Genomic DNA, 15,846 nt, shown 5'->3' with positions numbered 1-15,846 from the left:
GGATGAGGGCAGGAGACAGGAGGGAGGGTGGGCTCTCCATACCCTGCCAGTGTGACATCACAACCCCAGCAGGTGGTGGCCCAAGGAAAGGACCTTGTCAAACCAGGTGTCTGACTCTGGCAGAGATCCCATCCAAGTTTATTCTTTCACAGCCCCCAGTTTCCCTCTCTGTCGAACGTGAAACTAGATGAACTAAGCAAATTGATGGTAAGTACTTATTAATCCTTTTTTTTAAAGTATGGAGACATAAACTTGGTTACAGAAAACAAAACTATTTTTAATGCATTTGTTAAGAGAACTTACAGTTCCACTGATGATTTACATGCGTTTCTCAGATCAATTTTTCTTGCCATTGCCACTTCCCCCTTCCTTCCTCTCTAATTCGTTGTTGTCCATGGCAGCTTTAAAACTGTCTTAAGTTTCATAACAGCTGATTGGTGGCTCATCCAGAAGGTAAATGCAAGGAAATTCATCCCCCTCCACTAAGACAAGGAAAATAGATTGTCTCCTGAAAGAAGTGGTAAATGGTACTTCCCCCAGATGCTCTGTGCAGATTAGGAACTGCCCCTGATGTGTAGTTAAAGCAGCAAAATTAGGATGCCTGTGTCACAGGTGATAGTTTAAAGGAACTATACATGAGTTCAAAGGAGCAGGCATGCTTCATGTGCATGAACATTCAAGGAAGCAAGGATCTCTCTGAAAAATGGCATTGGTGGCAGAGTAGCCAAATTTTATTCCCAGCCTGTGAGTGTTACATATGTGCACAGGGAAAGAGCAAGGGACCCTGGTTCTGTTGCAGACCTAAGGAATCATATGCTCTGGAGATTCCAGAAAATTAGGTGGACTATTTTCTTTGAATTATCACACCTATCCCGTCTAAAGTTATACTCTCTCTTCCTCCCCATCCTCACTGCCATTCTTTTCCAAATTTGAAATACCTATTTGCAACAATGAGACACAAACTTGGATGTTATAAGAGATGTAATTCAAGTGAACACGAGGAGTTCTGTGACAGATTGTAAGGTTCAAGTTGAGCAACAGGTGTACATTTTAGGCTTTTGTATATTCAGAGAAACTGGTAGTTGAGGTATTCAGATTTTATATCAAAATTCTATCTTTTTTTAATAAATTTATTTTATTTTTTTTTGGCTGTGTTGGGTCTTTGTTGCTCTGCACAGGCTTTCTCTAGTTGCGGCGAGCGGGGGCTACTCTTCATTGTGGTGTGCGGGCTTCTCATTGCGGTGGCTTCTCTTGTTGTGGAGCACGGGCTCTAGGCACATGGGCTTCAGTAGTTGTGGCTCTCAGGCTCTAGAGCGCAGGCTCAGTAGTTGTGGCGCACAGGCTTAGTTGTTCCACGGCATGTGGGATCTTCCTGGACCAGGGATTGAACCCGTGTCCCCTGCGTTGGCAGGCGGATTCTTAACCACTGCGCCACCAGGGAAGCCCCCAAAATTCTATCTTAATACCAAACAATCTAAAAGATATGCTTGCTGCTGTGCCCTAGGGTTTGTCAATGAGAAATTGAGCGTCAGAAACCACAGACTGAGGAACAGGATTGAAAGTCAAAAATCCCACCTAGTGGCACCCCAGAGAACAAAGAACAACACCTGAAGAATATTTAAAGCTCGAGACCACCCCCTACACCACCGTCTCCAAAGGAGAGGGGAGGGGAATGGTTAGATCTCAACAAACAACCAATTTAAAAGAACACAAACCAGCACAGCACTTAAGTTCACCATGTCTTGGTTCCAATATTTATTATATTGACAGGTTAGGAATACTAGGATAAATAAGTAATATCTTCTTTTACAGAAAATTGTAATGATACTACTGAGTAGGATTAAACACTCTGAGGATTTCACAGAAACGTCAGAATTTAAACAGACAGTAGCCAGAGTCCTCGTGGCCAGTGTGTGACTGTCTCACAGCTATAAATGCTCTGGGCCCGATTTCTACAAACATCTGCATGACAGAAACAATGCCGTTAACATCTAATAATGCTAAAGCCTAGGCATCACCTGGCTTCAAACGCGTCTCCGCTGATTGTGGTTTTCAACCGCAAGAAAAGGAAAATGGAATATTCTTTGGCTCTTCCGGCCTAGAAAAAATTCCTGACCTAAGTCACTGAGCAGAGAATCCTAACCCTTTGGAAGCTGGACTCTGTTTCTGCTTTCTTCCTATGACATTATAACTGAGTTTGCAACAGAGGACCTGCGTTAATGCTTGGGTGCCAAGGGGGAGAGGCCTTCTCTGTTGGCACAAAACTGCACTCAGTCCAGGCTGGCACAATTCTGTTCTCCCGGGGCTGACAAGCTCCTCTGGCCACCTGAATACTTTGCAAGACACTGCACGTGCTGATAGCCCCCCCAAATTCTCAGAAACCAGATATGAGGAAAGTCACGAGAAAGTCACAGTGGTGGTGTACTGCGCAAACATCAGAAGAGCACAACGCCTAGTTTTGAAACGAACGCCTTGCACACGGTAATTCCTGTACAGAACAGCATATTTGCTAGAAAGCACAACCCTGGCCATCGCACAACTTCACAAAATGCCATTCTCACTCCACGTCCCCTACAAGTGACAGTGGCAGTGGCAGCAGAGGAGGTGGCCCCACCCCACCCACCCGAGGTACAGATGCTTCTTCTGCATGAATCCCAATGGTGGGAGGCCTGGTTTTTGCAGAATCCAGATGAAAGGCAGGCAGGACCCTAACCAGGGGCCATCTGGAGAATCCAAGGATGGCCAAGATGTTAAGGCCTAAATTCTGGAGTTGAGGAAAAAGATGCCCTTGTTGCCCTGGTCCAAAGTCCACTCTGGGGTAGAGTGGAAAGGCCCGGCTGAGTCACCGAGGGCCCTCCCGCCTTGATGGTTCTTTGCTGCTGGGATTCAAGAGGTGCACAGGAAGTCAGATCTCCAATGGCTTCAGGGTTTCGGATGTAAAAGGAGGATTCGATGAGGACTCCGCAGTTGCCCCATACCACGGCTGCTTAGCTCTGCAGTGTTCCCTCTTTTATCTGTTGGATAAAAAGGTTTCTCTCATCTTCTGGAGTCCTCCCGTTCTGAGCCCGGACAATGCATGTGGGCCGGTGCAGGTTGAGCATGTATATCAAATGCTGCTTCTCATTCTTGAGCTCCTCAATTTGGGCCTTCAGTTCGGCATTCACGCTCTCCAGCTTCTCTGACTCCTGGGGGGCAAGCAGCAGAGGGATTAGGAAGGGAAGCCACGGGCCAGTGAGGAACGGGGTGGCCTGCTGGTGGCCCCTGGGTGGCGAGGGCTAACAGCTGGGACGCGTCGGGGCTCATCAAGCTGGGAATGGCCGCTGGCTCCCTGCTACAGTGCCCCACAAAGCCGGGACAGCAGCATTAGGTTTGGGAGAATCCAGAGCCTGGAGAAGCCTTTGAACTTGGAGGCTCCTTCAGAGATGCCTTGAGTTTCCACTCAAGGTTGAGGCAGGTTGTGACCCTGATAGTAACGAAACAGCAATAGAAGCAACGGCAAAGAGATCTCCTTTGCACAGGTGCAACAGCCCATGGGCAGGTCTTCTGGACCCGAAAGGGACCTGGGGACTGGAAGGCAGTCCAGACTCATGGTGCTTAGTCTTCTGTGAGTCACTGATTTCACTGAGAAGCTCATCTCCCCAGAAAGAATGTACATAGCGATAAACAAAATGTCTTAATTTTCACTGACCCCCTGAAGCAATTGACAGAACCCCTGGGGACCTGTGGAACCTGGGTGAAGACTCTGCCCTGGCCTTTCTACACTCGGGAGAGGGGACACAGCCACTGGAAAGACCGCATCACGGCCTGCTCCACCTGCCCACAGATGCTGTTGCCACTGGTGCTTCTCCCTTCTGGAAGGGGAGCCGGCTGAATGCAGCTGGGAGCACAGACTATTGGATGCACCAAGGAGAAGGGCTGCAGAGTTAAGACCGAGAGAGGAATGCAAAGAAAGTGTAACCTCTGCCTGTAGATTAAGGAAATAGCTTGTTTGAAGAGATTAATTAAAGGCTTTTCACAGTGAGCCAAATGAGAGGTGGCAGCTTCCTTTTCTGAGGAAAATGGGCGAGTGAAGCCTCTTTCACTGGACTGACATATCCTGTCGCCCGGAGGCTTCTGGACGTGTATGGACCGGCTGAGGGGGAATATGGGCACCAGATGATCTTGTGGTTTTTAATTCACACACCTGTTTCTTACACATCCAGAGTCACATTCATTGTGCTAACAGCTTTGCTACTTCGTCGTTCTGCAACTGGCATTTCTGCTACCAGCTACAATGCCCTTCCTGGGAAAGCACTTCTGGGCGGGGGCTTTCAAACTCCCCTTCCTCACGTGACATGAGGTTGGCGGGGAACAGGCGTGAGCAAGAGGAAGGAGCAAGGCACACAGGCACTCACTTTCTGCAGGCACTCTGTCTTCTCCTTCTTCTTGTTTCGGCACTTGGCAGCTGCAATCTTATTTCTTTCCCGTCGCCTCTTTTTCCTTTCATCTTCTTCAGGGGCTACCTGTAAAATTCAAGAGGCACAAGCTTAATGGGAGGCTAGAAATTCAATCCACCTCAAATACACTGCCTTTTATTTCCAGCTAAAACTGGCAAACCAGGGTAGCCCTAAAGAATTCGGGAGAAGTAAAGCCCTAGACTTTTGCATGAAACCTCTACATACACACACACACACACACACACACACACACACACACACACACACACTCAAGAATGAATAATGAAAAATCAAAGAACAGTTAAAATTATATTGGCAATATTAGTAAATTAAATTTATTTTACTTTTAAAAAGCATTTGGATTTTAAAATAGGAGTTTGATATTCAAAGTGATAACTATTGGTTATCAACTAGAGCAAGAAACAGATTTTGTTCAGTAAATATGTCCTTTCCCCTAGAACCAGGAATGACCTCAGGAATATCACCTTGCCACCCACTCCCCCTGCCTCTTCTTCGATTCATCTCTGTCTTCACCTGGAACATCATCATAGCACCTCCTTCCTAAATTCAGGAGAAGCCCGTGCAGCTCCTGGAGAAGAGGAACCCAAGCCTATTCCCCAACCAGAGTGGCGTTATCAGCCCATGGCTTGGTGCCACCTGTGGGTGGAGAACTAGAACCGTCCATTGATTCATCCAAGAAGTTGATATTGATCTCTTCCTCTGTGCCCCACCCTGAGCCAGCCCTGCGATCCTCAGAGAACAAAACCCTGTCCTGCCTTACCATCTGGTCCTCTGTGAAGTTCACTCTGATCCTGACTTTGCCTAAGGACTGGGGGGAAACCAGCAAAGTCTGGCTTCTGGACTTGGCTCAGAGACCAGAGTCCAGCGGGAGTGAAGCACTCACAGTGAGCAGAGTGGGTGATGGTTTAGGCCACTAATGTCAGAACTTTGTCATGTCCCTTGTCACTGCTCCAGACAGCAGGAAAGGCCATGGGAGCCTCACCGCAAATCCAAGAGATCCTGGGACGCCACGATCACCTCACCTCTGACTTTGGATTAGATGACACTGACTTAAGGTTGTTGGGCTGAGATGGAGGCTTTACAACATAGGGAAACAAAGCCCAAGGGGGAAATACGATGAGAGGCATTTCTACCTTTTACGTCTTGGATCCCAGAACCACACAGGCAGACATTGGGTTTAGACTAAACTACCTTTGAATCTCAGCTTCACTGCCTATTAGCTGTGAGACCTCGTGCAAGTTACTGTGCTCTTTGGAGCCTCAGTTTCCTCATTTGTAAAATGGGATCAATAATCTTACCTACCCAATAGGGTTGTGATGAGGGTCAAATTAGTTAATCTATGTACAGCCCTCTGCACAGGGTTTAGGTGCTATGGAAGCTTTAGTTATTATCATCATTAACCTCATCATCAATGTCTTCATTAAGAATTCCGCAAGTCTAGAATTTCCTTTGCAACTAACTCTACAGATGTTTTTGGATGGGGGGAGGATTCAAAGTATTCTCATAAGAGGAAGTACTTGAAAGTAGAGCAAATCTCAGAGTCACAAACTGTCAGACATGGAAAAGCCTTTCTAAAGGCCATTTAGATCAATCCCCTCACTTTATTGATGTGCAAATGAGGCACAGAGTGGCCAAAAGTAATGTGCCGAGGGAGGCCCAGGAATCACCAGCTCATGGTCAGCAGACCAGTAGGTTACAACACTGGATGTAAAACCCAGGCCTGTGGCTCCCAGTCCTGTGTCCTCTCTTGGCCACAGCTGCCTCATTCCACCATGCTGCATTCCCAGAGGTGCCTGGGATCTGGGGAGGGGGCTCACGCTGCCCAGACACACAGGATGCCCGTGGGTTTCACAGGCTCAGCGCCTTAAGTTGAGAATTACAGCCACCAAGGAGACCAGAACATTCAGCTAGGTCATTTGGTGCATTCTCTTCCCAGGAGAAAAATCTACTTGTTAAACTGACCTAAGATCAGAAGGTCACTTGATGAACAAAAAATCACAGTATGTGAGTTGGATGACTTTAAGGAGTGCTTCCATGAAGCTGGCTGCCTGCTTCTTCCTCTGGAGAACCCTCCAAATATCCCTCCCAAATGCTTTCCTTCCTTCCACGGCACCCCACTACTTCGACTGCATCCTGTAATTTCAAGATTTAATTAGAAAAAAATTTTTAAAATTTTTTCCTTGGGTGTCCCATGTTCCACCCTGCACTTTCCAATATTGGACTGGGCACCAGTGACTTGCCCTGAGGTTAACTGGGGTACAGCCAATGCCCCTAATGCTGCCTTAAGGATATAGCATCGTATAGTAGTCCTGCCTACCATTCACTGAATGCTAACGCTCAGCCAGGCCCTCTGCTAGACCCTTAACAAATACCATCTCATTTAACCCTTAGATCAGTTCTATACAGGAGTCATTATTTACCCACCCACCCACTCCCTCCCTTTTATAGAATCATAAAGATTCCTAACCAACTTCCTTTAAAACTCAGTTCTCTTCTGGCCAGGTCCACTACCTCTTGCCTAAAGGCAGTGATCATGCCGGTTAAGTGAGCTTGAAACACTCCCATCTTTCAGCCGTGAGGGGGAGGCGACAAAACAGCTGAGACCTCAGCTCTGAAGTCCTCGAACCACCACAGCATTGCCAGCAACCACCTCCCAGACTTCTCACCATGCCTGTTACTCTGGGTGTCTTACAAAAGGTTGCCGAGTAGAGAACAGCACAAGCGTCAGAGACAGAAGTGAACTTGGAGCAGAACCTGTACCGAGGCTGTGAGCACGGCCGACTGGTCCTTGCTCCACAGCCTGGCCACCTGGGTTCTCGTAGTGATGAAATCAATCACCACACTCTCTGCTTCTTCAGAACAACTGGACACAGAAGGTGATCTCATACAGACAGACTCATGGCTTTCAATACCATCCATACGCTGATGGCTTCCAACTCTGTATCTCTGGCCCCGACTCTCCTCTCAGCTGCAGACCCACGTATCCAACTGCCTCCCTCACACCTCCACTGGGGCGTTGAACAGGACGGACGCCTGCTCTTGTCCCACCCAATGTCCTGCAGTCCCAACCTCAGCAGCAAATAGGCTCTCCATCCTTACTGCTGGCCAGGCCAGAAATTCTGGGGTCACCATTGACTCCTATTTGGAGTCATACCCGATGTATGACTCCGGGAAATCAGCTGTACCATCAAGACAGATCCAGAGGCTGACAACTTCTCAGCCCCTCACTGCCCTCATCCCGATGCAGACCCTCTGGTGTCGGTACCCTGCTTCTGCCCTCACTCCTACTGCCCATTCTCGACACGACAGCCAGGGTAATCATTTAAGAATATTAGGTTAGATCATGTCGCTCCTCTGCTCAGAAACCATCCCAGGGGCTCCCCACCTCACTCTGAGTACACGGCGTATCTTTACAATAGCCTACAAGACCCAACATGATCTGGCCCCCACCCGTGAGCTCAGCGCCTGCCTCACTCCCCACCCCACATGCCACCCCAGCCCCTTGGCCCTCCTTGCTCCTGGTCCTGTGCACTCACCACACCCCTCCCTCAGTGCCCTTATTCTTGATCTTTTGCCAGATACCCATATGGCCCTTATCCGCTCCTCCTTCGAGTCTCTGCTCAAAGGCCATTTTATCAGCGAAGCCTCCCCTGAACTCCTGGTTTAAAACAGCAACTCCACTCCTACCCCACTCCCCTGTCCCCCTTTGCTGCTTTATTTTTCTCCTTTGCCTGTCTCTCTTTTATGTATTTACTTATCTTGTGTGTTGTCTGTCTCCTCCCAGTGGAAGGTAAGCTCCCTGTGAGGGCAGTGATTTTGTTTTATTCATGGCTGAAGCCCCCTGCCTAGAGCATGCCTGGCGCATGGTAGGTGTGCAATAAGTAAGTGCAGAAAGGGCGCCCCCGGGAGAACCTACCTCGGCTTTGGTGACCGACATCTCGAGGGGTCTGCCGCTGATGGTGACTGACTCCAGCGCCGAGGACATCCGGTGGCAGAGGTGCTTGCTCTGGATGGCGAACCTCAGCTCTTCCTTGACAAAGGGTGTCAGGTTAGCAAAATCCTCAAACACCAGTGACCCAGGAGGGGACAGGCAGGGGACGATGGCAGAGGCACTGACTTCCGAGGCAGAGACCTGGCCTGGGTGTTGAAGCATCATTTTGCTGAAAGACACATCAAAACCCAAACTACTTCAGGGATTTGGGGGCATGGGATCAAGGACCCCCCAACACCTGTGACCTCCAATACCTGAGCCCCACCCCCAGAAGAAGGTCCCATTAGCCCTCAGCCTTCTGCTTTGTTTTCATTTCACACCATCCTCATCTTGAGTAAAACAGGTTCTTAAAGTACACAGCTCAGTGATGTGGATAAAATGCCTAGTTGAAGTTTATAAGGGGTGGCGTTTCAGGCTATTCTGAATTCACAAGAGTTATTAGTATTGGCTGGTGTGCATATATGCAAATGTAGCCTCAAACAGTCCTGAAAGAGGAAGAGCGTTAAAAAAAAATCAGTGAGACTATTATGTAACCCCATTTGCAGTCTCCTTTTCAAAAAAAAAAAAAGAAAAACTTGGAAGGTATCTGAAATCAAGTTAAATCTATCAGTGAGTGGAAGTAAAAGCAAGGAGTGGGGGACCCTTGAATTTAGCAAATATATCTCTGAAGCTTCCCCCTCGGGACGTTGGATCCAAGTCACTGAGAATGAGGACAGTAACGTCGCCCCAGTTTGACTGGGGTGTGGGAATTCAGGTCACGAGGGACTAGAGTAGCCCTTTCTTAAGGTAAAGGTTGGGGAAGCAAAAGACCTCAGAGTAAAGAAGAGTGAGGAGCTCAGAACTTGGACCTCTTTTGGGGAGTGTTGTTCAGCCCTGTGATGTTTGGAAGGGCCTGGGCTGGGCTCAGAGGGGGCCTGGGACTGGCTCTGGCACTAAGGAGTGGTGTGACCCGAGCTCTCGGAGTCTCAGCCTTTATGTGACAAATGTCTGGGAGCTCCTACAGCACCAGGATGGAGTCTCCACTGTTGCTCTTTCCAGAGCCTGACCCAGCCCCTGGCACCGGCTTCTCCCAATGCCTGCTGACTGCTGGAGACTCTCCGACTGAATACATGAAATGAGGAAGGGGCGGTTAAATCAAATGGCCTCTGAGGTCCCATCTACCCCCTATCATTCTACCGCCCAGGGAAGACAAAGGGACAAAAAAAAAAAAAAAAGAAAAAAGAAAAAGCAAGCAAGAAAGGGCAGAAATAGTAATGGTTCCATGGTTCCGGTTTGGAATAGCCCTCCATAAATCTCTTCCTGCTGTATACTCCCTCCAGCAGTGGCATCCCCCCTCATCCCTGCTTTCAGTTCTCCAGGGGCGATGAGTGTGGGGATTCTCAGGGCAGGCGATCCCCTTGGAGCATCCCTCTCAATCTGGGGACCTGAGGTCATTAGCTAAATCCAGACAGACAAGAAGCCCTTTGGCAAGTCGCTAACATTTCACAAGTGCCTCCTTCATTCCAGAAACCTTATGTGCCTTATCTCACTTAATCTTCATGAGAACCCAGTTAGGTCCTAGTCCCATTTTATGGATGAAGTAACTAAAATTTAGACAAGCTAAATAATTTGTCCAAAGTCATAGAGTTAGTATGAGGCAGCGTCAGGATTTGAAATTAAGTTTGACTCCAGAACTCATGCCCTTAATTTACAGAACATAGAATATTATTCTAAATTGTAAAAGCAAACAAAAAGCCAGAGCAAACTTTTCTTGAGGGTTGGGAGTAGGCATGGGGATGGGTGAGGGTCCTGGAACTGAAGTGATGGAGGGGAGACTAAGCAAAGAGCCATGGGGAAAATGTGAACTCTGTATTGAATTCCTGAGCTTTCTCTGCCTGGGTGCACACTCAGACTGCTGCCTGCATTCAGGGAGTATGTGTTACTGAATCTTTTATCCAGGAATTCCCAGTCTGGGGTCAGAACATCACGATTTGAGGCTCACTTCCTTATGCGTCATCATCTTACCTCCCAGAGCCTTCTCTTTCCTCTGTAAAAGAAGTCTAAAAACAATCACCCTATTTTCCCAGAGTTGTGCAAGGCATTGAAGAAATAATACCTGAATATGCCCTGGAAAATATAATGCAACTAGGAAATATGTTATTATTGGGCCTCCCAGGGATCTGTCCAGCCCAGGGCTGGCTCTCCAACAGATGCTCTGTGGGGTCCAGGTGGGTGGGTGGTTGGTCACTGTCTTTGATCCCAAACGCTTCTGAATACAACACGCTGACCTCTACATCCCCCTTAAGATCCAAGATACACTGATGGTGGCAAGAATTCCAGGCCAATGAACGCCACCATTGTTGACTATTCAGAGAAACCCAGGAAATGTATGTGATTCTCTTCCCAAAGCCCTATGTCATGAGTCAGAACTGATATTCTTCTATCAGTTGAATCCTGTAATCTTAGGATGCAGGGAGAAGACTTTTCCGATAAACTCTGAGAAACCAGCTTTCCAAAGCCAGAGGCTTAAGATTCTCCCATGCAATTGTGTTTTCCCTCCCTTTCCAACATTATTAAAAACCCAGTAGTTCAGGGATGGAATTCAGAGCTACCACTGGGCTGGCCTTTGTCTGAAGGACTGCATGGCTCCCTTCTACACAGGCAGTTTGAATTCCACCACAGTTGAGCGTAGTTCCATTTCACCTCCCAAGTTTATTAATGAGCTTTCAGGGCTTGGGGTCTGCTGTGTGGGATTTTTTTCCCCCTTCTTAGTGTAAAGTCAGCAGTCCTGATGAAAGAAACTGAAGAATGCCAGTGGTATGGAATGTTTTTAAGAAAAGCATTGGGTGGGCTTACTTGAGGATGGAAACAGGTTGTAAAAATGTTTAAAAGCCTTTCAGAAAGTAAAGCAGTTGTAACTGTAACGATTTGGGTTTTTCCTGCACTCAGCTAAAGTTCAGTTTCTTGAGATACTTTCTAGTTATTTGTTGCCTCATTTTCTTAAAATGTGATCAGCCTAGACTCAGGCTGTGCCCCTGCAAGAAAAATGAAGTTAAACTTTCAGTTTTTCAGAAAGTTGAGACCCTTGAACATCCCCCTTTTAAGAAAAAATTTTAGAGGATTTTCTGAGCTGACTTTCTATACTGACCTTAAAATTGTCCAGACTTATTACAAAGAACCTGCATTTTGCTTCTGCTTCACTATCTCTAATCAGAAATCGTGTCATATAATCGGTAGTTTCATCATTTTCAAGAAAGTGAAACTTTACTCATGTATTTCTTTAACTGGAAATTCAGCTCCCAGATTTTATTTCCTAGTAGCTGCTACTACCTTGAATTTTCACTTTTAATTTTCATTTCTTTCCACTAAGCACTGCTCATAAAACATCTTATAGTAAGTAGCCAGTTCTTTCACTAACTTCCTGTCTTGGTCTTTCTCCTAGCCCGCTGGAAGTGGGTATATAGACACTGCAGTTGTAGGTGTAAGGCTAGACATCAGGACAGAGATGACACTTGCAGGCCTATCACTACCACTCACACGCTGAGCACCTGCTGACATGCTTTCTGGACCTCAGTCACCTCATGTGTAAAATGAGACCAATACCGCCTGCCCCAGTTCCCTCCCAGGGCTGTCAGGAAGATCATATGAGATATGTGAAGGTGGATTTACACACATCCTGGGTAGCCATTATTACTGTGATTCCACTTTCCCCATTTCAGGGGGGGACTCATAATGTTGCTGTCACTGAAGTTGAGCCCCATTAATCATGAATTAACCTGGAACCCTCAAGAAATTCAGGTCAGTTACAGCTTCTTTTGCACTTTGACCTCTGGGCTCTTGGTGCACCAAACCAATTCCACCCCACTATGTGCTGGCCCCAGCTTGTCTCCACTGGTCTTAAGTACTTGAGAAATGACCAGGTCTCACACATGAAACCATTTCCGGTTCCTGTCGTGTCCTGGCTGTGTACTTCCTCCTCCCCAGGCCGAGTAACACTTGGAACCACTGACCCTGTCCCATGCCCAGCCCATTTGAAAAGGGAAGAAATCATGAGCTCTATCCAATGGGATAGAACACCCAATATTGGAGTCGTCTAGGTCAGATCTTCATTTTGTAATTGAGTAATATGGGGTCCAGGAAGGTAAAGTGACTTGCCCAAGGCTATAAAGCTGGTGAGTGGCCCAGCCCAGGCCAAGCTGTTGACCATCCACCTGCTGCTCATTTTGCTTCATCACCAACAGAGATTCAATGCCGCGAGGATCAACCAACGAGGCAAATGGAGAACAGAGCCATTGGTCAGGTAGATGAAGGGTCAATAGTCCTAGGAACCTGTACCCACCACAGAGGAGGCTTGATAGGACTAAGACAGGGAGGGAGTATAGAAGAAAGAGGACAGTGGGGAAAAAAGACCAAGAGGGGGAGAGAGAATGGTGGGGTTAAGATAGGAAGGATCTGGAGGCTCCAACAGCTGCCACAGGTGCTGGGTACTGTATATTATTCACACTGTGTGCCTCGAGTGCTGCCTGTGGTGTTACCTCTGAAACCACCCAGACAATAATAACTGCAAAACCCACCCCCACCCCAGTCTTCATCCAGGATATCCTCAAAGCAGTAGCATTATTCTACAAATGCTACATGCAAAACAAGGGGACAGTCATACCAATTTCTCCTTCATTTAAAGTTAAGAGACAGAGGCCCGAAACATGTGACTGTCACCCACACTGAAACAGGTGCATTAAGAGAGCACCCGGATTTTCTAGCACCCAATTTTTTTTTTTTTTTTGGCTCCATCAAGGGATTAGCAACTCCTTTATTTGTAAGGAAGCATGTGCGATTTGGAAATGAAATTAGGGAAAACAAAATGGTTAGAAGGAAAGGAAGTGATTCGATCAGATGAAAAGAGGGTGGGGGGAGCAGAGAAGGAGAACCATTCCAGTGGAAAGAACGTGGGGAAGGGAAGAGATGCCCTACAGACAAGTCCCTTTTCCCCCACTGCCTCGGAGGCCGGCCAGTGACGTCCAAGCCCCTTCATTCAAGTCACTCAAGTCCCCTCATCGGTCCCTTGTCTTTCAATTACACCCCCCTAGAATCTGAAAACCTTCGCCCAGACAGGACCGTAATGGTTGTCCAGTCCGACCACCACCTCGTGCCCGCAAACAGGCAGAGGGGCCAGGAGTGTCTATATGCCCACATTTCCCAGCTGGGGATATTGAGTGAGGCCCAGGACACCAAGTGCAGTATAAGCTCTCAGGGTCCTGGCCCCAAGACCACAGAGACAGTCTCTCAATTATCTGAACTGGCTTCGCACTCTCGCTTCCCCCCTCGGTGGGTCTCCCCGGATGGAAAGCAGAGAAATCCGCGAAACACCAGAGGAAGAGCCAGAGCTTGTCACAGGTACGAGAGAAAAGCGTGTGAGAAACTTGGGACAGGAAGTCTCCGGCCCAGAAACTCGGCATCTGTGCCGGGAGCCCTCTCCGCCTTCTGCCCTAGGGCAGCCACATGAGCGCGCGCCACCTCTATAAACTTACCCAACTAACTTTCGCTCCGGGCTACCGGCGCTGTCCTGCCGCCCGGCGCTCCGGGGCGGGCAGGGCGACCCCCAGCGGCGGCGCGCGCGACCCCGGCTCGCCCGTTCTTTCTCCATTCATTCCGTTCCGCCCCTGGGGCACCCCTTCCGCGAGCCCCGGCCTCCGCGCCTCTCAGGAAGGCTGGGCTCGCGAGTGGCAGTGCCCGCGCACCGAGCGAGGGATGGAGCCAGTCGGCGAGCCCGATAGGCTCGGACACCCTGAGCACCCGCCACCCGTCGACCGCTCCCAGGGGGTAAGTAAACGCAAAGGCGGAGAGGAGCTGTGCTCCGACGCCAGTCGAGGAGCGGGAGCCCGACTTCTCGGTTGCCAGGAACATTTCGCGCCCCAGGTCAAAAGAGAAAGTTCTTTGCGATAAAGTTTCTAAAGCGCCGAGAAGCAGTGGTGGCTGGGAGAAGTTCAGCCAGAGTTCTTTCGAAGCCAGAGGCTGGGGGCAAGTGTCGGGGGTGCGCGCAGGGGTCGGCGACTGGTTACTAGAGGGGCGCAAAGAGAAGGAAAGCGAGCCACCCTTGCCGCGCTCACTCGGCTTCCAACGCTCACCTCCTGGCTCCACGCGGGGCGCCCAGGGTCCGGAGGGCGGGCGGGCTGGGTCGGGGTGGGGTCGGGCTGTTTGTCTGTGGGGCCGACGGGCGAGCACAGAGGGCGCACAGCCGGCGCGCGGGCTGGCGGGTCCGCTGGAGCGGCGGCGCGGGAAGAGCGCTGGGCAGTGCGCGCCTCGCTGCGTGCGACTGTGGTTGGGAGCGCGTTGCATCACCCCTTTTATAGCCCTCGGGCTGGCGGCGCGCCCTTCTCCGGGTTACCAGTCCCAGGCTGACGTAATGCTATTAATAGCTTCCCCCGAGAACCAGCCGAACTAGGCTGGGCGAAAGCCGGGGTGGGGTGGGGGCCGGGGAGGAGGGGCCAAAGAGGAGGAGGGGAAAAGAGGGACCGGTGATGCAAGCTCGGGGAGGAGCCGGCCGGGGAGCGTTCTCCCGGCCTCGCACGCCGGGACACACGCACCCGCCCGCCCTCTCTCTCCATATCAGGACCGGAGCCGCCCGGGCTGGCCGCCAGATGTGCGTACTCGCCGCTGCGTGTTCCAGGCATGAGCCAATGGTGCCCAAGCCAGCGGCATGACTCCACCGCGCTGGCATCTCTCCCTCCGCTAAGTTGGGGAGGGGGGAGTTTGGAGAGGCGGGTCCTGGCCGCTGCCCAGACTAGGTGAGGCTGGAAGCGAGCAGCGACCTTTCTCTAAAATGCGTGGTCATTTTCTGGCGCTTCGGAAAAATACTCCCTTCACAGTCAAAAGCCTCCTTCTCAAGTAGGGGACGGGATAGGAACAGAAGGATTATTCCCCAGTGTGGGAGAAGTGCTCAAAGGCACCCCTGCGGTGAACCCACACCGTTACCCGCCGGGGGTGACCTCTGTGGCGGGGACCGTGAGAAGTCTGAGTTAACCCAAGCGCGGAGAGCTCCGCGGGCGCTGTGCGCCCACGCCCGTAGCCCCGGCACACCCCACACGGGCGCACATGCGGAACCGTCTCCCGGCAGGTTGGGAACCCGACTGTGAGGCCAGGCCTAGTGGTAGGACCCTAGGGGCTTAGGATTTTTTTTAACAACCCCAAAGCGTTTGAAATTGACAGCGAAACGAACAAGCCCGTGAAAAGATGAGCGACTTGGAAAAATCAGAGGCAACTCAGAGAGGGGCTAAGAGTAAGGCTGAAGCCTAGAGGCCAGGGAGAGGAGTAGAGAGAAGGTGCTTTAGTCTCCGCAGGCGGGGCGGGGCGGGGCGGGGGTCTCCTCGCTCTCTGGCAATGTTGAGGGAAAACCCATCTTCGGCTTTTCCTGTGTTTTTC

The 15,846-nt window shown here is 49.8% G+C and overlaps 1 protein-coding gene across 4 annotated transcripts in view; it reads right to left on the bottom strand.

The window, feature by feature from the left end:
• Window positions 1–15,846, bottom strand: part of ATF3 (activating transcription factor 3) — a 103,797-nt gene that overhangs the window by 48,541 nt on the left and 39,410 nt on the right. For 2 of the 4 annotated variants that reach the window (XR_014266443.1, XM_082472147.1), the window contains exons 1-3: window positions 13,956–14,475; window positions 8,374–8,617; window positions 4,395–4,502 (exon numbers count right to left, since the gene is read on the bottom strand). Coding sequence is in view for 3 of the 4 variants with exons in the window: in XM_082472147.1 (XP_082328273.1) it covers window positions 4,395–4,502; window positions 8,374–8,617; window positions 13,956–14,071 (468 nt within the window). In the remaining variant the exon portion in view is untranslated. Of the gene's footprint in view, window positions 1–1,726; window positions 3,186–4,394; window positions 4,503–8,373; window positions 8,618–13,955; window positions 14,476–14,552; window positions 14,759–15,846 lie in introns of those variants that run through there. The other 2 variants (XM_082472145.1, XM_082472146.1) reach the window with 2 other exon arrangements.

Source organism: Balaenoptera physalus, assembly GCF_965194825.1.
Source record: "Balaenoptera physalus genome assembly, chromosome: 1".
Lineage (NCBI taxonomy): Eukaryota > Metazoa > Chordata > Mammalia > Artiodactyla > Balaenopteridae > Balaenoptera > Balaenoptera physalus.
The sequence above is the reverse complement of the archived record's forward strand: the minus strand, read 5'-3'. Positions and strand labels throughout refer to the sequence as shown.